At 44.4% G+C, this 21,812-nt stretch overlaps 2 protein-coding genes and 1 pseudogene across 5 annotated transcripts in view; 2 read left to right on the top strand and 1 right to left on the bottom strand.

The window, feature by feature from the left end:
• LOC126994402 (H(+)/Cl(-) exchange transporter 7-like) overlaps nucleotides 1–14,482 on the top strand; it is a 24,550-nt gene extending 10,068 nt beyond the window's left edge. The window contains exons 4-9 of one of the 4 annotated variants that reach the window (XR_007749106.1): nucleotides 850–985; nucleotides 5,756–5,876; nucleotides 6,652–6,795; nucleotides 9,114–9,237; nucleotides 12,248–12,361; nucleotides 12,597–13,435. Coding sequence is in view for 2 of the 4 variants with exons in the window: in XM_050853716.1 (XP_050709673.1) it covers nucleotides 5,718–5,876; nucleotides 6,652–6,795; nucleotides 9,114–9,149 (339 nt within the window). In the remaining 2 variants the exon portion in view is untranslated. Of the gene's footprint in view, nucleotides 1–849; nucleotides 986–5,227; nucleotides 5,877–6,651; nucleotides 6,796–9,113; nucleotides 9,238–12,247; nucleotides 13,436–14,391 lie in introns of those variants that run through there. The other 3 variants (XR_007749105.1, XM_050853716.1, XM_050853715.1) reach the window with 3 other exon arrangements.
• LOC126994401 (signal transducer and activator of transcription 5A-like) lies at nucleotides 7,022–8,851 on the bottom strand (annotated as a pseudogene).
• Nucleotides 14,483–14,539: 57 nt separating the features above from the next.
• Nucleotides 14,540–18,778, top strand: LOC126994405 (netrin receptor DCC-like). Its single transcript, XM_050853718.1, has 4 exons — nucleotides 14,540–14,630; nucleotides 16,684–16,937; nucleotides 17,638–17,754; nucleotides 18,731–18,778. The coding sequence occupies exons 1-4, from the start codon at nucleotides 14,540–14,542 to the stop codon at nucleotides 18,776–18,778; spliced, it is 510 nt and encodes a 169-aa protein (XP_050709675.1).
• Nucleotides 18,779–21,812: the final 3,034 nt, after the last annotated feature.

Here is a 21,812-nt window from a genome sequence, read left to right as displayed (position 1 = left end):
ATAGAATGATCGAATTTCTTGAAAAAAATTATCTAAGCCAAATGGTTTCTGAACCAACTTGACAAAATAACATACTTGACCTTGTTATAACGACCCAAGATAACCTAGTCAGTAATGTCACGGTAGGAGAACACCTTGGTTCCTGCGATCATAAATTAGTGCGCATTTCATTTGCACGTATATTGTGTTTGCTTCACATTGCCACACTCGGCTCACAACCGAGAGAGCCCGGGTTCGATTCCTGGACGGAGTGGAAAAATTTGGGCGGCTTTTCCGATACCCTACGCCCCTGTCCACCCAGCAGTGAATGGGTTCCAGGTATTAATCGGGGGTTGTGTCCTGTCTCCTGTGATCTGTTCCCTTATCCTATAATTCCTTCCCCTTCCATCTCTCCAGCATACGACCACAGATGCTGCGCCAACTAAACAAAACTTTCCAAACTTTTCACATTGCCAGAAACTGGGGTGTAACTTTTAAATGCTGTCCTGCGTTTAGCATCATCATCATTGTCAGCATTAGCAGCAGGGTGTGTGTGAGACAGTCTGTAGTGGTGAACACGGAATTGCACAGTCTGGGCAGGCACACAACCTTGACAGAGAACAGTTATTGAGGGACGACTTAGATATTTATTCTTGATGTATAAGTGAAGAGAGTGTACCTGTAACACACCAGTACTCTAGTGCACTGGCTCTTGAACTGGAGGGTGTGCTGCCACTAATAATTTCCAAGAGGGGCGTCAACTCTGGGAGAAAAGTAGCTAGCAAAAAATTTAAGAACCTCCGCTCTAGTGGTTAAGTAACACACCCTCCCACCACCATCACCATCCTCACCACCATTTCATCACTGCAGGCTCTTCAAGGTGGTGGAGACCCTGTTGCACGTTCATCTGGTGGTGGAATTCCCTGGCGGCGGCGGCGAGCTGTTCAACACCATCACCACGGAGGGACGCATGACGGAGGCACGGGCAGCGGCAGTCTTCACACAGGTGCTGTCTGCCATAGCCTGCCATGTGTGTGTGTGTGTGTGTGTGTGTGTGTGTGTGTGTGTGTGTGTGTATTTACCTAGTTGTGAAATACAGGAAAAGAGCTGTACTAGGCTCGTGCTGTCCCGTCTCCATAACGCTTATTATCCAGTTTGGCTTTGAATTCATGAATCGTTTTTGCACACAGTCTCCTCGTCAAGTCTGTTCCACGTGTGTGTGTGTGTGTGTGTGTAGGGGAAGGGGAGACTCATGCACCCACGGTTTGATCCATACTAGACTCAAGGGAAGGGAAAGAGAAAGGAAAGGACGAAAGGGTAGGGAAGGAAAAGGAAGAGAGAGGGAAGGATAGATGTGCGTGTGTGTGTGTTTGTGTGTGTGTGTATTTAACTATTTGTAGTCTAGGTGGCCCGAGCTAAGCTCTAGTAGTCCTGTCTCCATAAATACATTCATCCAGCCTTTCCTTCATTTGGTGGACACTGCTCGCCTCCACCACCTCTTCCCGCAAGCTGTTCCGTGTGTTAACACTTCTATGTGGAAAACTATACCCACTTTTTGAAGTCACTCAAACAGGTTCCTTTATGAAGTTTCTTTCCATGTCCTCTCAGCCCCTGCGTTCTGGCAGTAGAGAAGAGATCATCTCTATCCACCTCATCAAACTTATTTACCAACTTATACAGTGTGATCAGATCTCCTCTCTCCCTTCTTTGTTCCAGTGTCGTCAAGTCCATCTCCCTCAGTTTGTCTTCATACGTCATATTCAAGAGTTCTGGGACCATTTTAGTTGCAATTCTATATCATTTATTTGTCTGTAAAATGGAATGAACATAAGAATGTAAGGAGTCTGCAAGAGGCCGGTTGGCCTATACAAGGCAGCTCCTGTTATATTGTGCATCTTGTAGGTTTCTCCAAACAGCTTGTTTACATGCTTCTCTGTGGATAGTGTGTCTTGCATCGTTACTCCCAAATCCTTTTCTTCATGTACCACCTTTAAGTTGTCTCCTCCCATCCTGTATGTTTTCCTCAGTCTTTTTTTACTTTTCCCCATTTCCATAACATGGCATTTGTTTGCATTAAATTCCACCTCCCATAACTGGCTCCATCTGTACACCCTATCCAAGTCTTTTTGCAGCTCCTCACAGTCTTCCTCCGTCCTCACTTTTCTCATTAACTTTGCATCGTCTGCAAAAAGGCTCATACAACTTTTTATAGCCATGGGCATATCATTTATATATATCATGAACATTATTGGTGCCAGAACTGAGCCTTGAGGAACTCCACTCTCTACTCTCCTCCAATTTGATTTCTCTAATCACCGTCCTCATTTCTCTTCCTGTTAAGTAATCCTTCATCCACTCTATAACCTTTCCGCCCATTCCTCCCCACTGCTGTAGTTTCCAGGTTAACCTTTTGTGCATAACCTTGTCAAAAGCTTTTTTCAAATTGAGATACACACAATCAGCCCACCCTTCTCTTTCTTGCACCCTGTCTGTTGCTCTTGAGTAGAAACACAGAAAGTTGGTGACACATGATTTCCCTTTTCTAAATCCAAACTGTCCTTCATTTATCATGTTTTCCTTTTCTAAATGATCAACCCATTGTTTTTTATTATACTTTCACAAATCTTGCACATTACACTTGTCAAAGAGACTGGCCTATAATTTAGTGGTTCAGTTTTATCTCCACTTTTATAAATTGGTACAATGTTCGCTCTCTTCCACTCTAAGGGCACTTTTCCTGTATTCATAGAGCATGTTATTATGTCATGAAGTGGCTCCAGTAATTCATTTCTACACTTTTAGCACTTGACCGGAGATGTCATCCGGTCCCGTAGCTTTCCTTCCCTCTAAGGTTTTCATCAGCTGCAACAGTTCCCCTTTCTCAACCTTTACAAGATTTAATTTCCCTTCATTGCAATTTCTGAGCCCCAGTCAAAGTCGGTTTCTTTCGTAAACACTTCATGAATTTTTTTATTTAATATTTCTGCAATTTCTTTGTCTGTTTCGTAGAATACATTTTTTTCTTTTATCCTTTCCACTCCTTCATTTCTTTTTAACTTCCCGTTCACTAATTTATAAAACATTTTTGGTTCTTCTTTACATATAAAAACTATTCTTCTTTCAAATTTAGCTTTCTCCTCTCTCCTTATTTTCACGTAATCATTTCTTGCTTTTTATATTTGTCCCTAGTGTTCTTATTTGGTATTTTCTTTAAATTCCTCCTTACTTTATTGATATTTCTTCTTTCTGTTCCGCACCTCCATCCAAACCATGTTTTCTCTAATTTAGTTTTTACTGTGTAGTATGGAACATATATCTCTGTTCCTCTGTTGTAAATATTCATAAAAACGTCATATTTCTCTTGAATATCAGTACTCCTCTTCATACCAGTCCAGTCTACCCCGCCGAAGAGTCTTGAGTCCAATGTAATCTGCCCTAACGTAGTTTTTCCTTTTTTCCTTATAAGCCTCATCTCAATATTCACATCCTTCCAAAGTTTTCTTATCCAATAGTTCATGGTCACTCTTTCCTAAGGGGCACTCGTGACTGACTCCTTCATCCAACTCCACGTTTTTTGTGAAAATTAGGTCAAGTCTTGATGGTTGGTGATCCCCTCTCAGCCTTGTTTCTCCTTGCACCCACTGCGTCACCAGGTTATCTGTTGCCAGCCTCAATAGTTTACTTCCCCAGGTATTTCCACCACCCTCTGTTGTCTAATTTTCCCATTTCATTTCTCTGCAATTTAAGTCTCCTGTTAATAATACCTTTTTAATATTTTTTATTTCATCTGTCAGTGCCCGTATTGTGTCTTCCAGCATAGTGTTATATCTTGCCTCATTCCAACCTTTGGTTTTAGGGGAGACATAGACTGTTATTATGTGTATTTACCTAGTTGTGGCTTTACAGGGCCTGGGCTTACGCTCGTGTGGTCCCGTCTCCGTATCTGTATTTGTCTAACTTATCCTTAAAGCTTTGCACACTCTTTGCCGATACTACATCCTCACTTAGTCTTTTCCGAACCTCTATATTTCTTTGCGGTAAGCTATTTTTCTTTATGTCTCCCAAGCATCTTCCTCCTAAATTTTTTACTGTGTCCTCTTGTGTTCCTGCTGTTTATTCCTTCTTTTAGTAGTAACTCCTCATTATCTACTTCTTCCATTTTGCTCAATAATTTATAAATTAGTGTTAGGTCTCCCCTTTCCTCTTTGGTCTAGTGTTGGTAGGTCCATTTCCTTTAGTCTTTCCTTATATGTCGGCAATCTCTCCAGCCCTGGAACCATATTTGTTGCCATTCTTTGTATTCTTTCTAGTTTTTTTGTGTTTCTTATGGGAGACCACACTGCCTCCGCATATTCCAATTTTGTCCTAATCATATTGGTTACTAACTTTTTCTTCATATCCTTATCCATGTAGTGGAATGCTAATCCTATATTTCTCACCATATTATACGTATCACTGAATATCCGATTTACATGACTTTCAGGCTGTTGATTATCTTGTATTGTCACTCCCAGATCTCTCTTCTTGAACTCTCTTTAGCCCGTGGGCTTCGGCTATGGGAAAGCTGAGAGGTGGCCGAGAAACGGCAACATTACACTGCATTTTGAGACTAAAAAAAGAGCATGGAACATACATCAGAGTACTCCTCTCATGACCATAAAGCCGTTAAAAATATTTACTTTTCCTCCATTGTTATGGGCAGTGTTTGTTACAAAACAAGCAGTCGTGACGCGCGGCATCTAGCCGAGAGTCGCTTGTTGTCTACTTTAGAGAGTTTAACAAGTGATTACTGTATGGGTAGCTAATTCAGTCTGCCATGACCTTACAACACAACCTATGACAAATAAGCCCACCTCAAGATCACTCACCCACCACAATGACCATGCATGGTGGGTTGCACTATGCCGCCACCACCAACAATTAGCTGGAATTAGGGGTTTTGAGTCGAGCCCCAAATGGGGTCCGCCGAAGCTGCCGGGTTAATATTTCTCCATTTCCTATTTTATATGTCCATTTTGGTCTCCCTTCACTCTTCCCCATTTCCATTACATGACATTTCTTCACATTGAATTTCATCTCCCATTCATTACTTCATTACCAAATCTTGTTCATGTCTTAGTAGAGAATATCACAGTCTTTACTGTTTCTAATATGTCTTAGCAATTTTGCATCATCTGCAAACAGGCTCGTTTAACTGTTTGCCAGAGGTGGCGCGGTACTGTAAAATCATCAGTGCGGTTGTGGTAACTTGAAATTTGATTCTATTGTAAAAACTTGCTGGAACTTTTTGTTTTGCTCAGTCATGTCTTAAGGATCTTCAATTATCACATTCCCGCCACTCAGTCTTTCCATTTTTACTTCTTGAATTTCTACGGCAATTTTTACTTATCTTTGAATTTCTACGGCAATTTTTACTTATCTTTGAATTTCTACGGCAATTTTTACTTATCTTTGAATTTCTACGGCAATTTTTACTTATCTTTGAATTTCTACGGCAATTTTTACTTATCTTTGAATTTCTACGGCAATTTTTACTTATCTTTGAACTGTCTCCTTAGCTGTAAAAAAATAAATAAAATAAAATAAGGGATTTGGACAGCATCGGGATGAGCTTGAGTAGAACAAAAGTTTGAAGGCTGGGTCAAGCCAGGCTGGGTCAGGTGTGGCATCTTTGGATAGGTTAGGACGGGGAGTGGAGAGTGATGAAAAGAATTATGATGCTAGTAAATGATTAACAAATGAATACTGTCTTAAGTTTCCCACCAACTTTCCTTAGCCGGGCCTCAGACAGTGACTGCGGGGTGCAGCAGGAGGCGCTAACTCTCCCCTACCCGCTGTTTGTCGCGCTGAACATTGGCCCGGCGCTTGTGGCTGCCTTCCTCGGCTCTTATGTGGAGGTGAGTGTGTCCGGATATGCCTTGTTGGAGTAGACACAAGTTGAGTTAAGTCTTGTGTTGATCTTTTGAGTTTTATGTGAGGGTTTGTGTGTCTGTAGTTCTGTTTTACACTAACTCAGCCCTGTGCTGCCAAATCCCGTATGCAAGAGTTAACCAGCTTCTTCATTCTTTCCTGCCCTTATTAAACCAACCAATCCCACTGTCCCCTCCTCTTCCTAACCTAACTCAGCCCCCCACACCTAACCCAGCCTGGCCTGACCCATCCTGCAAACTTTTTTCTACTCTACCTCATCCCTATGCTGTCCAAATCCCTTATGCAAGAGTTGACCAGCTTCCTCACTCTCACCCCCTTCCTAACCTAACCCAGCCCCCCCCACACCTAAGCTAGCCTGGCCTGACCCATCCTACAAACTCTTTTTCTACTCTAGCTCATCTCAATGCTGTCCAAATCCCTTATGCAAGAGTTAACTGGCTTCTTCATTCTTTCACCCCCTTTCTAACCTAACCCAGCCTGGCCTGACCCATCCTACAAACTCTTTCTACTTTAGCTCTTCCCTATGCTGTCCAAGTCCCTTATGCAAGAGTAAGCAGCTTCTTCATTCCTTCATCCCTTGCAGCAGTACACAGGCTTTGAGTCATTGCTGTGTGATGCTGTTGCTCTCATGTGCCTAGCGATATCAAAAAGTAAGAAAACGTCACTAGCTCTGAAGCCACTATTTTGGGGACCATTCTGTGGCCCTCACTGACACTCCTTCCTCCTCCCTCCGCCTCACAGCCCGTGGCTGCTGGCAGTGGCATCCTGCAGGTCAAGTGTTACCTGAATGGCGCCAAGGTGTCCCGCGTGGTGAGGATCAAGACCCTGATGAGCAAGGCCGTGGGGGTGACCTTCTCTGTGCTGGGAGGCCGGGCCGTGGGAAAGGTGGGTGACTGAGCCGCAGAGAGAGAGAGAGAGAGTGTGTGTGTGTGTGTGTGTGTGTGTGTGTGTGTGTGTGTGTGTGTAAGTGGATGAATGGAAAGTCTCAGTTGAGTGTTCCTGATAGCAGACTAGCTCCATGGGTTGAGGCCAAAGGTCAAGTGATCCTTTCAGGTACCTGCAAATCATACTTAATTTCTTCCTAAACAAGAGCAAAGTGTTAAACCTGGCCCACAGAATTTTGTTAATTATTATTATTATTATTATTATTATTATTATTATTATTATTATTATTATTATTATTATTATTATTATTATTATTATTATTATTATTATTATGAAAAAATGGGATTGCAGCACTTATGAGCCTCCATCGGCACACTTGTATTCATATTAGCTAATACAACACCCAAAAGGAACTCCTACAAACACTGATAAACATTTACTAGGTTTATGACAGACAAATATGAGAAGATTTCTGTACTGTTTCTTAACATCCATTAGTTGTGAACAGCATGCAAATAATATTTTCCACCACGGACAAGTGTCCACTTTTCCAGTCAGTCCCTGTCTGTCACGCTGCCAAACACTGAGGACCACACGGAGGCTGAGAAGTCTGTGTCTGGCAGGCTTTCCAGGGTGTCAGGACAATCAGCAGGGTTGTTGTGGGGGCGTTGTGGAGACACATTGTCACTCCTATATTAAAACATTTTGTTAACCAAGTTCACATATTTGGCAAGGCTTTCCTAGGAGTTGTGAGCATTTCCAGGAGTGGTTTTATGAGCCCGGTGGTAGTTTGATCCTTCCTCTGTAGCATGAACCTTAAAAACACTCTTTAGAACCTGATTGACCCCCTCTTTGACCTTCAGAAATAGCCGATGTGAGAAGCCAAAGTGTCTTATAATACCGAGCACAATGAGATGGCTTGGTGCTCACAGGAGGTGGATCTACGGCATCATGCCTTGGATACATTGCTTGTGGAGCACTGGGCTAGGATTCCCCTGACGTGCCCTGCTGCTGGGATGTTAAGAATTAGACGAGGCTTGACACACCCATTGTTGGCTGTGGTGTAGTACTTGCTGCTCTTTAGGTTCAGGTACAGGACGAATTGAAGGTCTGCTAGAGCACATGCCCCAAACTGTACCTTACCACCTCACCCAGCGGACAAAGGAGTTACTGGTACAAGGCTGAAGCAGGAATACCTGCCTCTGAACACAGTCTTTAGTGGTGTCTTCCATGCCATATTGCCTCCCCCAACTTCTGAGTCAGAGAAGTGCAGGAGCCCTAGGCTTGGAGTTTTGTATCATTTCCTCAGCCTGCGGGTGTCCCACAAAGCCCAAAGCTCTAAGGCTGTGCTCCTTGGTGACCTTCAAAGAACCACTCCCAAAAAGTTAAGTTCTGTCCTGACAGAGGCTCCTTGCAGAACCATGACCATGACATGTTAGTGAAATCTTGTACTTGAGGACTCCTGAATGCCTTTCCAGCTAAGAACTTTAGGTTGTCTTCTGTCAAGCCTCTTCCTGTGGCAGATTGAATTTGGCATCAAACACGTCCAAAACCTGTGGCCATGGAACCTTCTGAGGCAGTGTGTGCGCCCTTTGGCAAATGCATCATCCCAGCAGACTGTGGGCCAAGCATGAGGCTCCTGGCTGCCATGAACACTGCAGGCAGTGACACACTTGGAACACCACCTCACCAACACTGAACTGTGCCTGGAAGAGTAGGGAAAACTTGTCATCCAGAACTGAGTCCGCGCCCTTCTTCTCAGCTCTCTTTATTTTCATGTCTCGGAAACTAAGGGAGAGCTGCCTTGAGCCCTGGTGATGCTCCATGCTGCCAGTATTGTTGAGAATTTCCCCTGACATTTCAGCTTTGCTCATTGTTGAGGAGAGCATTGGCCGGGGCCTCACTCATGATGGGCAGCCTCACCTGAGGTGGGTCGTGGTCACTTGCCACCCACCACTAGACGCACACTTGATGAGAATCTGGTGTTTGGCTTCATGACGTGATGTTTGTTCAGTACTGGAGAGCAAAGGACTCACTCCTGTTCTTGACACAACTGCCTGAGGTAATCTGATGTTTCTTGGTGCGGCGAGGCAGGATGTGTGTGTGTGTGTGTGTGTGTGTGTGTGTGTGTGTGTGTGTGTGTGTGTGTGTATTTACCTAGTTTTGTGTGTGAGAGAGAGAGAGAGAGAGATTTTTTTTTTTTGTGAGATGTTGCTATTAAAGCAGCGTAGTGTCCACAGGTATTAAACTTGCCCCTTCCTGGCCATTTATTTATCAGTGGTATTTGCTGGAAATCACCTCCATTCTTTTTTCCATAGGTCAGGTCGTGGGCAAGGTCTGTGGCCGTGAGCTGACCACCAAGATGCTGCTGCCCACGGTGCCGGCCATGGCCAAGGGCAGGGTGGCCAAGACTACAGATGATGGGCCACTCCTAGACAAAGAGTAAGAGGGAGCATGAAGGGCTGCAAGGGTTTGTTCAGGATGGAAGGCGAGGGAGAGAGAGTGAAGGGAAGGGAAGGACAGCTTAGGGAAGACTAACACAGGAAGATCAAAGAGAAGGATATCATATGTGTGTGTGTGTGTGTGTGTGTGTGTGTGTGTGTGTGTGTGTGTGTGTGTGTATTTACCTAGTTGTAGTTTTACAGGCCTGGGCTTTACGCTGGTGTGGTCCCGTCTCCGTATCTACATTTATCCAACTTTTCCTTAGCACACTCCTCGCCAATACTACATCCTCACTTAGTCTGTTCCAAAGCTCTATATTTCTTTGCAGGAAGCTATATTTCTTTGTGTCTCTCAAGCATCTTCTTTCCTCAATTTTTACTGTCCTCTTGTGTTCCTGGCGGTAATTTCCTCTTTTAGTAGTAACTCCTCGTTGTCTACTTCTTACATTTTGTTCAATAATTTGTAGGTTTGTATTAGGTCTCCCCTTTCTCTTCTTTGTTCTAGTGTTGGTAGGTCCATTTCCTTTAGTCTTTCCTCATGTGTCAATCCCTCCAGCTCTGGAACCATTTTTGTATTCTTTCTAGTTTCTTTATGTGTTTCTTCTTATGAGGAGACCACACTGCCTCTGCAATTCCAACTTTGGTCTGGTCATGGTGGTAATTAACCTTCTCATCATATCCATGTAGTGGAATGCTGTTCCTATATTTCTCACCATGTTATACGTATCACCGAATATCTGATTAACATGACTCTCTGGCTGTTTGTTATCTTGCATTGTTACTCCCAGATTTCTCTCTTCGTGTACTTTCTTTAATGTTTCACCATCTTCCATTTTATATGTCCATTTTGGTCTTCCTTCTCTTTTTCCCATTTCCATAACATGACATTTTTTTCACATTGAATTTCATCTCCCATTCCATACTCCACTTCCAAATCTTGTTTAGGTCTTCTTGCAGAATTACAGTCTTTATTGTTTCTTACATGTGTGTGTGTGTGTGTGTGTGTGTGTGTGTGTGTGTGTGTGTGTGTGTGTGTGTGTGTGTGTGTGTAATTCACCTCTTGGTCTGCTGCGGGTCTCTCGAGACAGCCAGCCGTTCCCCTACGGAGGAACACAGAGCTCATAGTACTGATCTTTGGGTAGGACTGAGACCACTCTCACACAACACACCGCCACAACGAGGTCACAACTCCTTGCCTGACGTCGCGTGCCTACTCACTGCTGGGTGAACAGGGGCTACACGTGAAAGAAGATAAACCCAACTTATCTTAACCCGGCCGGGGAATTGAGCCGCGGTCCATCTGGTTGTGAGCCAGACGCTCTACCCCTGAGCTACCGGGCCGTGTGGGTGTGGGTGTGTCTGTCTGTGTGTGTGTGTGTGTGTGTGTGTGTGTGTGTGTGTGTGTGTGTGTGTATTTACCTAGTTGTGACACAGGAAAAGAGCTACCCTCGCGCTGTCCCGTCTCCATATCCTCTTATCCAACTTTTTCTTAAAATCATGAATGCTTCTTGCACAAACCACCTCCTCCTCCAGTCCATTCCACAGCTCAATGCTTCTGTTTGGGAAGCTAAACTTTTTCACATCTCGCCTACACGTGGTCGCCCTCAACTCTCCATGTTCTCTCGTTTCTCTCTCGCTCCACACACACAGGTCCTCTCTGTCCAGATTCTCCACCCCACTCGCCACCCTGTACACCGCTATCAGGTCTCTTCTCTCTTCTTCTCCAGGGTTGTGAGCCCCATGCTATTGAGTCTCTCCTCGTAAGTCCGATCCCTAAGTTCCGGTACTACCTTAGTTGCCACTCTCTGCACTCTTTCCAGCTTTCTTATGTTCTTCTTTTCATGAGGAGACCAGACCACTGCTGCATACTCCAACCTTGGCCTTATCATTGTAACTATTATTTTCTTCATCATCTCCTCGTCCAAAATACACAAATGCTGTCCTTATGTTATCCTGTTGATGTGTTTGTCCGGTGACATGTTCTCTGAGACAGTCACTCCCAAATCTTTTTCTTCCATTCCTCTGCATATTATCTCACCTCCCATCTTATAATTGTATTCACATCTTCTACCACTCCTACCAAACTCTATTTTTTTTTACATATCCCAAGGTTGTTCTATCTGCCATGTACCACTCCACTCCCATATTTTGTCCATGTCCTCTCTGCAATGCCTCACAGTCCTTCACATCATTGACTCGTCTCAACAGCTTTGCATCATCTGCAAACAAACTCACATAGCTGGTCACTCCTCCACCATATCATTTATATAAACAGCAAACATTATTGGCGCCAGCACTGAACCTTGTGGGACCCCACCTCACTGGGCACCAGTTGGAAACCTTGTCCTTGATTATTGTCCTCATTTCCTGTTAGTTAGAAATGTGTGTGTGTGTGTGTGTGTGTGTGTGTGTGTGTGTGTGTGTGTGTAATTCACCATGATCTCATCACACAATAGACTCAGGATTGTCCGTCACTACCTTCCCTGAGAAGGCATGAAGCTCATAAGTGACAGATCTCTGCATAGAGTTTAGAGCCCCCCTGGGGAGGAAGGGCACAGCCCTGTTGATACGTGATACCCATTCAGTGGTGGGTGTAGAGGAGACTCAGGTTAGGGAGGCTGCCCATGGTGCCCACTCTGGCCAGGACTCGGCCCTGGAGAGAGCCCTGAGCTGGTCAGCCAGTCTGTGGGCAGTGCTGAGCCTTACTCCCCAGCCTCGTGGCTCAAGAGGCAGGAAATGGAGAATTCTGGACTAGTTTCATATACATTAAAAAGTGGTTATGCTACTAAGTATCTCTGTAGTATCTTGTACAGGGAAGGTGTCCTTAGTTTTCAAGGCATTACAATAAAACTCAACATCAGCTGTTTGCCTTAGTAACAACAAGGAAGAATGGTTTTGCTGCATGTGATGAACCTGTAAATATTCCCACAAGCAGTGTATGGCATGACAAATAGCATTGACCAATTCCCTGCCCGGCTGACAAGACTCATGCTTGGTTTCTCTCCTCACAGGCGGCGGGGAAGAGGATGGTTAAGACACCTTGTGCATGTTAATACTCTCTCATACTTGTGCCAAGGCCTAACACTGTGTGGCCAACACTCTCAGCAGGGGCTTTGTCTTGTGATGTATGTTGTTCATTTTGTATTTTATTCTTTGTAGCTGTGTGAACTGCCTTAAAGTGAGTATTTATGCTCACTTTCATGACAAGAAAATGTTTTATGTTGCTGGCTGCCACAGGCTCTATACAATCATGAGTTGTTCATCAATCCACAGGAATATTTTATTGGCTTTACATTTTTTACATTATAGTTTGATGGAATGTTCTCTTCCCTGCCTGGTGCTCAGCCTTCATCATTTCAGAGGCTGACTGATTGAGGGAAGGAAGTGGGTACTGAATTCAGTACTGTTTGCTGTTGACACGGTGCTCATTGCAGAAAATGAAAGTGACCTACAAAACTTGGTCACTGTTTTTGACAGTGTCTGTAACAAGAGCAAGAGAAAGCTGAAAGTAAATGTCAACAAAAGTAAAGTGATGGTTTCTGAAAAGTGAGGTTGTAGATTTTGTATGCCCATATAGAGTGGAATTGAATGTGAAAAAGAATGCAAAATAATTTTGAATTTTGAAGAACACAAAGACACAAAGGAAGAACAAACAACAGCAGACCTGCTGGTCCTTACGAGGCTGTTTGTGACAAGCTACACTAACTATCTAATCAAAGGTGGAAGATGAAGGACAGCAAAGGCGAAGGCTCTTCCCCACCCCCCATCCCTCCAGCCAAAGCTGGCAGGAAATGAAAAAGAACCATGCAGCATGGAAAAACTGCATGGAAATTATGTAGGAAAGAGGAAAGAACTACCATTACTGCTACCACTAACCGGGCGATAAAAGCGGACAAGGACACCAGTATTCGAAATAACTTAACGTTATTACGACAATGAGTAATATCTTAGTTGCTGGTTGGATTCAAAACACTTGTCTAATCTATTATTGAAGGCCATAACTGTTGTACTATCAACGACATCACAGGGTAGAGAGTTCCAACCTTAACAACTCGATTGAAGAAGAAGTGTTTAGCTTCGTGTGACGAGAATCTTTTACCACTTATCTTCAAATTGTGATTTCTTCTTGTTCTATTTTGATCGATCAACTGTAAAGTAATCTTCCGCATTAAATGGTGAAGGTCAATGAGTTTAAGTACCTTGGATCAGTTATGTAAGCATGGTGGTATGTAGTTAGAGATAAGATAAAGGGCATTGCAAGGAAGAAGGGTGGTAGGGTCTTTGGGACGAATCATGAATGGCAGAAGTGTGAGCATGGAGGTAAAGAGGGATTTGAGAGATACAATAATAGTACCAACCCTCACATATGAAACGTGGGCCTGGAATGAAAGTCAGAGATCTAGAGTGCAGGCAGTGGAAATGACTTATTTGAGGAGTGCTTGTGGTATGAGTAGATTGGATGGAATGAGTAATGAAAGTGTTTACGAGCGTTTTGGAATGTGTCACAGGGGTGAAGGGAAGAAGTGTGGAGTGGTGGAAGAAGTGAAGCGACAGACCTTAAAGTGGTTTGGCCACATGGAGCGAATGGAGGAGAGTAAGATGACCAGAAGGGTGTATGTGAGTGAGATAGAGGGAGGTCATGCTGGAGCACGACCTCCTGTGAAATGGAGGGATAGGGTGCAAGAGTACGTTAGGAAGAGGGGGGGACGATCTTTGAGAAACTTTGAGCAGGCAAGGAGGGAGTGTCTGGATAGAGAAAGGTGGAAGCTCTTCTGCCGTCGCCATCCCCTGCTGGGAGCTCCTAGGAGCAGGCGTCGATGAAATGATGATGATGACTGAGAGGGGTATTTTGATGTGTCTTGAGAGCTTGGATAACAGTGACTGAGGGAGAGATTTCAGAATCAAATAAATATATACCCATTACTTTTTTTTTAGTGTGTGTGTGTGTGTGTGTGTGTGTGTGTGTGTGTGTGTGTTGCAGTTATTGCTGTATATAAGGTAAGTGTTGCAGCAGGCTTATTGTAATGGACTGTTTTTGTTGGTATTTATTTTTTCCCTTGAGCTGCTTCCTCTACTGTAAAAAAAGAAAAATTGTGACAAACAGCAATTAGATACAAAACTCACTTGCTTACCGTACCTTTCTGCCTTTCCTCAGGGACCTGGACACACTGTTCTGCGGCACCAGCAGCAGCAGCCTGCACATTCATGGCCTGCAGGAGGAGGACGAGGGGACGTACAGGTGCCGGACAACAGGGACCTGGACACACTGTTCTGCGGCACCAGCAGCATCATCCTGCACATCCATGGCCTGCAGGAGTAGGACGAGGGACGTACAGGTGCCGGGCGGAGAACAGGAGGACTCGCTCGACGCCGTGGCCCACATACAGGTCCAAGGTGAGACAAAACTATGACATATATATTTTTTTACAGCAATGAAAGCGTTCAAAGGCAAAAAACAATGAAAACAATAAAGCACTGCTCCTATAAAGAAAAAAATGAGAGGTTAATATTGGGTGTAGAGGTCATAGGCAGGAGGAAATACAGACACATGATGGCTGTTCCAGAGTTTACCAGTGAAAGGGATGAAAGAATGAAGATGCTGGTTAACTCTTGTGCTTTGTGTGAATAAAGTTTGGCATGGTAAAAATCTTAGTGATTGTGAATTATATGTTTGTCATAGGAGATGAAGTCGTGAAATGGATGGTCAAGATATGTGAGGTAGCATGGGAGGGTGCCAGCAGACTGGACGAAAGCCATCACTGTCCCAGTTTACAAGGCGAAGGGCAGGAGAGGGGAATGTGGGAGCTATAGAGGTATAGGTCTCCTGAGTATACCTGGAAAGGTATATGGAAAAATCATAATAGAGAGGGTGCAAAGACTTACAGAAGAGAAAATCAGTGAAGAACAAGGAGGCTTCAGGAAGGGAAGGGGATGTGTGGATCAGATATTTGCCTTCAGGATGGAAGTAGAAAAAATAATAGTAAAAGGAAAGAAACTATACGCTGCCTTCATGAATATGGAAAAAGCTAGAGCTAATACAGTCTCTCTATATGATGATGCATCTGCATGTGTCAAAATTACTGGAGAAACAAGTGAACATTTTGAGATAAAAGTGGGCTTAAGACAAGGGTGCGTCATGTCACCATGGTTATTCAATATTTATATGGATGGTGTTATTAGAGAAATGAAGGGCAAAGTTGGAGAAGTTGGAGTAAGAGTGTTCGATGAGGGAAGGAAGTGGGTACTGAATTCGATACCGTTTGCTGATGACACGGTGCTCATTTCAGAAAATGAAAGTGACCAGAAAATGATAGTGACCACAAAATTTGGTCAGTGTTTTTTATAGTGTCTGTAACAGGAGAAAGGTGAAAGTAAATGTCAACAAAAGTAAAGTGATGGTTTGTGAGCGAAGTAGAAGACAGGTTGTAGATTTTGTATGCCCATATAGAGTGGGAATTGAATGTGAAAAAGAATGCAAAATAATTTTGAATGGTGAAGAAATGGAGGAGGTTAATGAGTTTAAGTACCTTGGATCAGTTATGTGTAAGCATGGTGGTACTGAGGGAGAGATAAGAGAAAGGGCATTGCAAGGAAGAACGGTGGTAGGTTTTTGGGACGAATCATGAATGGCAGAAGTGTGAACATGGAGGTAAAGAGGGATTTGAGAAATACAATAATAGTACCAACCCTCACATATGCAAGTGAAACGTGGGCCTGGAATGAAAGTCAGGGGTCTAGAGTGCAGGCAGTGGAAATGAGTTATTTGAGGAGTGCTTGTGGTGTGAGTAGAATGGATGGAATGATTAATGAAAGTGTATACGAACGTTTTGGAATGTGTAACAGGGGTGAAGGGAAGAAGTGTGGAGTGGTGGAAGAAGTGAAGCGACAGACTTTAAAGGGGTTTGGCCACATGGACCATAAGGGTGTATGTGAGTGAGATAGAGGGAGGGAATGCTAGAGGACGACCTCCAGTGAAATGGAGAGATAGGGTGCAATAGAACGTTAGGAAGAGGGGGAAAGTTCTTTGAGAAACTTTGAGCAGGCAAGGAGGGAGTGTCTAGATATAGGAAATTGGTAGCCCTTCTGCCGTGACCATCCCCTGGTGGGAGCTCCTAGGAGCAGGCGTCGATGAAATGGTGATCATATGTTTGTCTCCGTTACTAGTATTGAAAATGGTATAAGAAAGACTATTCATATCTTTGTGGTTTGAGTATATAAAGTTTGGCATTGTGAAAGGTTAGCATTTGCCAGTTATCGTTAAGTTAGGTTAGGTTAGATGTTTGTCTCAGTACTAAAGTGTTTTCAGTGATATAACAAAGACTGCATATTTTTTGTGATTTGTGTGGATAAAATTTGCCATTGTAAAAATCTTAAGTGTTTGTCAATCATTAAGTTCCTCTCAGTTACTAGAGTGGTAAAATGTTGAAAATGGAATAACAAAGACTAGCAATATTTTTGCGGTTTGAGTATAAAGTTTGGCATAGTAAAAATCTTAGTGTTCTTCAGTCATCATGTTTCTCTCAGTTACTAAAGCTTGAAAATTGTGTGACAGTTGCTCCGAGGTTTCTGAGGCAGCCGGCCAACGCTCTCGCCTATGAGAAGGAGAACGTGGAGCTGGAGTGCAGCGTGTACGGCCAGCCAGAGCCCTCGCTCCACTGGCTCAAGAACGGCGAGCTGCTGGTGGAGACGGAATACCTTCAGGTGAGCCGGACTTCTGTGGCGGTGTGGAAATTTATCGCTGTTACAGGTTTAAAAGGACAGAGATATGTAGATTCATAAGATAGATAGATTGGTGGATACATACATACATACATACATACATAAGGGAAAGGAATGTAAGGCCCTAAATCAGTGGTTCTTAACCTGGGGTGCACCCTCTGAGGGGGAGCACAGTAAGTTCCAGGTGGGGTGCGAGCCCTAGGGGAAAACTAGGAATTTCTCTAATTATATTTGCTATTCTCTTACCAAGAGCGTGGGCTAATATTGAGAAGTTTATGAACAAATGCAAAAGTATCGCCATTACTTCAGTTTCCTATAGTCTACTTAGGGCTTGCCAGTTTCTTTAACATCTGTAAGGAAATTTTATTGCTAGATGCAAGGGGGCGTGGAGGGAAGGACTACTTCCTGGAAGGGGCGGGGAAGTAAAAAGGTTAAGAACCACTGCTCTAAATGGATGCATAAGGTATGTAAAGAGATACATTAGAATCCATAAGGTTCCATGCATAAGGTTCTAAAGAGATAAGTAAAGGAAAAGGGATACAAGGTTCTAAGTAGATACATAAGGGATTTCAGTAGATAAGGGATATAAGGCTCTATGCAGGGAGATAAATATAAGGCTGTCAATAGCTACACAAAACACAGCTGTGTTGTGTTAGGTGTGTAATGCCAAGCCTCCCTGTAGAGTGTGAGCGGCAACAACCTGCAGATCCTTGGCCTGGTGCGCCAGGAGTACTCCGGGATGTACCAGTGTGTGGCGCACAGCTCGCCGGGGACGCCCAGCTGTGTGTCCTTGAGTCAAGTAAGTGGCGGTGCCGTGCGGGGCAGACACTGTTCACACTGTAGCCCTTTGTTTGCATTCATGAGTACTGATGTAGTGTTGTCTGCATTGGACACAGGCAGTGACTAGTCCAGATAATTCCAGGTTGCTAATAAGCCCAGACGCAAACATTTACAAGGTTACTGAATGTATTCCAATGTTTCTGAGCAGCTGCAGCCGCTGGTACAGACGCTGCAGTTTTAAAAAGTGTACATTACCCAAGTTATTGATGTTGATGCATGTGATTTTCTTAGCATGGCTGTAAGCATAACCCTTTGTTGTGTTTATTATTCCTTGAAGAATGAATAAAATGCATAGATTACACTGTGGGCAAAGCACACGTCTCCAGTAATGTGTTCATATTTGATTGTCCTGAAGTTTGGAGATATCAAAGCCGGTGCTGAGAGTTACTGACTCACTAAAATGTGATTTACCCGAGAATGACTATTTTGTTGTGGTATTTTGATAATAAGTTGTCTGGGCTCACCTCCAGGAAGGAGCAGCATGCCCCCACCCACGCACAAGGCAGGTCACAGACACAGTAAGTGGGGCAGCTCAGGCACACCACTACTACTACTACTCCTTGTTTTCAATACTTAGAATGTCTGCTCATTGTTGACACAGCTTGTTTACATCATTTGCCTTCTCTTGGTGTGGGCCTTGACAGTCACTGTGCCTACTAGTCTTTATGCTGTTCACAATAATTATTCCTGGGATACTCAGTCCTCTACAAGCAGGAAGGATCACTCAGGTCAGAACCAAAGGACACAACCTGGGAATATTTATTGCATAAAAAATTCAACACAATACTACTACTGTTAAGATGTATTTAGCAAATACAGAGTTATCCAACTGCCATTCCAGTGATTATAAAGAAATAATAACATTTTAGCGAGTACATATACAACATTTCATCAAAATAAGTAATTCACACATCACTTTCCTCCCTTCACTGCAGAGAACGCGTCCAGAACGTGAGTGCAGCTCCTCCAGCGAGGACGGATGAATACAAGACCCAGATCAGCGACCTAAGTCCCGGGAGTAACTACATGGTGCGGGTGGCGGCCCACACCTCCGGCGGCCTGGTGGGCGCCTCCATACACGAGGTGCGGGTGTTCACCAAGCCGGACCTGGACCTGCCCTCCGCCTCAGAGTCTGAAAGTTGTCTCCACCTCACCCACCAGTCTGGAGGCCACTTGGTCGCCGCCCGTACTGGCCAAAACGCCCATCACGGGATACACCATGTTCTATACGCAGGTGTGGACGGCCTTATAGAACTGTGTGCTAAATGTGGAGTCTCTGTTGCCTAACAAAAGTCTCCCCATATCCTTGTGTGTCATTAGTGACCTTCCTTTGAGTAGAGGGTGACCATAGCCATGTGTTTGTACAAGTCCCAGTGTGTATCTTAACCATTGTCTCCCTTGTAGTTTTCTCCTCAGGTTGGGTCAGCAGAAGAACACGTAGTAAAGGTCACTGGTACGTCACATGACCTCCAAGGCCTGGACCAGTTCACTGAGCACAGCGTGTGGCTCACCGCCGTCAACAGTAATGGCGGGGGAGATGCCACCCCGAAGGTCACTGCCAGAACCTTCTCAGACGTGCCCTCAAAGGAGCCTCAGAATGTGAGCGTTGAGGCTGCCAGCTCAAGGGTGAGTTGTGGAAGGCTTCCAAGGCAAAGATACATTGTGAAACTCGTTTTTAAATAGCTTTCTGCTCTGTTCGTTTCCTTCACATCATCTCTACAAGTTGCACATTCATTGTTTCAGTATTTTTAACCCTTGCACATTCATTATATTTGACCCGTCTGCTGCGATTGGCATGGATTTGGCCTTCACTGGTAGCCTGAAAACATTTACTCCCATGTCTTTCCCTGGCTCTGTGGTGGATAGTGGAGTGTATCCAGTGTGGCATTGGTGCGCAGGATATCCCCTCCCAAGCTGCAGGACTTTACATTTTTCTCCACTGAATTGTAGCAGCCGGTTTGTGTTCCATTCCTGTAGCTTGGTGAGGTCTTCTGGTAGGAAATCCACAGTCAGGGGGTTAAGTTGAAGCATTCATGGCCTCACACAATGTTCAAACTTTTTAAGATTGTATTTTGATAATTTATCGTATAACTTTTTTCCCTCACACGGCCTTTCCTTCAGAGCCTCATCATCTGCTGGGAGCCTGCTGGCCGAGCACCAGAATGGGATCATCACCAGCTGCAAGATCCGCTACAAAGAGCGCGGCGAGTCAGGTTCCTCCAAGACCAAAGCCACAGACGGAAACAGACGACTCTTTGCCCTCAAGAAAAGCACCACATACTCCATAAAGGTTTAACCCATCTGCTGCGATTGGCACAGATTTCACATTCACTGGTAGCCTGATAACATACAGTCCCTGGTCTTTCTCTGCCTCTGTGGTGGATAATGGAGTGTTTCCCATGTGGTATTGGTGTGCTGGATATCTCTTCACTGGTAGCCTGATAACATACAGTCCCTGGTCTTTCTCTGCCTCTATGGTGGATAGTGGAGTGTTTCCCATGTGGTATTGGTGTGCTGGATATCCCCTCCCATGGTGCAGGACTTACCTTTTCTTCATTGAATTGTAGCCACAGATACTTTTTGTTCTCGCTGTTCATTTACCATTTCCTTCTGGTTCTCCTCCTCCTCCTCCTGTAACCCTCTCTTTCCTGTCCCTACTGATCATGTTCTCTTTTTTCCTCTTGCTGTTCCTGTGTCCCCGCCCTGCCAAATATTCTCCCGCGTCCTGCTTCTCGGCATTTCCTTGAGCAGGTTAGTGCAGAGAGCGTATACAGCTTAGGGTCGGAGAGGCTTTGACGGAGCTCAACCAACGTAATGTACAGACTGAAGCGCCACAGCGCCACAAAGAGAGCCCACGAGACCACAGTTACACACTGTACATATATAACATAAACTTGGGCGAGGCTGTGGATTTTGATGCAGCGGATGTACATTTTGATCCAATGACCCTGATAACCTAAAACCGGTGAATGTATAGGAGGCGAAGCTACACACACACACACACACACACACACACACACACACACACACACACACACACACACACACACGCAATAATACAATACCCGTCAACATTACAAAGAGAAAGTATTCTTCCCATGATAAATACTGATTAAAAAGTCTTGTGTGTGTGTGTGTGTGTGTGTGTGTGTGTGTGTGTGTGTGTGTGTGTGTGTGTGTAATTCACCTCGGCCTGATCACGAGTTGGACTCGGTCCCGCCAGCAGGTACCCTCCCGACGTGAACAAGTGCTCATCATCATCGATCTCTGGGTACTGCCAGGACCTCACACACCACACCCCCCATCCTCCTTGCTCAAGGGAGGACAGTAACCACTCCTTGTCAACAGAAAGAATCCGGCCTGATGGGGGCTCAAACCGCTGCCTGTTTGGCCGTAAAGCCTTGCAGCGCAGCGCTCTACCGATTGAGCTGTGTGTGTGTGTGCATGTGTGTGTGTGTGTGTGTGTGTGTGTGTAGCCTCGCCTCCTATACATTCACTCTGGTTTAGATTAGCAGCTGCTGCAGTCTGACTCGACTCGCTCTCCTGATCATTACTGCCGCAGGAAATGACATAACTGTCTTCTCCCACACTCTACCTTCTCTTCCTCGCTTTATTCTTCATTATTACCATTACCAGAAGCTTTATTACTCTGTTCCCCGCATAAGGAGGACGAGGGGACAGACACATGCGTTTGGCTTCCTGATGCAATACATATTATCAAGGGAAGCATGATAGCAAGAGAATATTGAGCTACACACAACTTTTACTACCATTATTATTGGCAAGATTGTCACGTGTAAGGAGGACGGGGAGGCAGGGACATGGGTTTGGCTTCCTGACACAACATGCATCATCAGAGGAAGCAAGGCAGCAAGCGAATAATGAGCAGCACACAACTATACGCATACAATTCCAGCACTGCCGCCAGGTAAGACCACGAGACTAACAATGAGGAGCCCAACAACATCGTTACGTCCGCATTGCATCGCTCCACATCTTATCCGCCCCCAGTTACCA

This window comes from Eriocheir sinensis, unplaced genomic scaffold (genome assembly GCF_024679095.1).
Source record: "Eriocheir sinensis breed Jianghai 21 unplaced genomic scaffold, ASM2467909v1 Scaffold788, whole genome shotgun sequence".
Taxonomy (NCBI): Eukaryota; Metazoa; Arthropoda; class Malacostraca; order Decapoda; family Varunidae; genus Eriocheir; species Eriocheir sinensis.
Note: the sequence above shows the minus strand (reverse complement) of the source record. Positions and strands in the feature narration are given on the sequence as shown.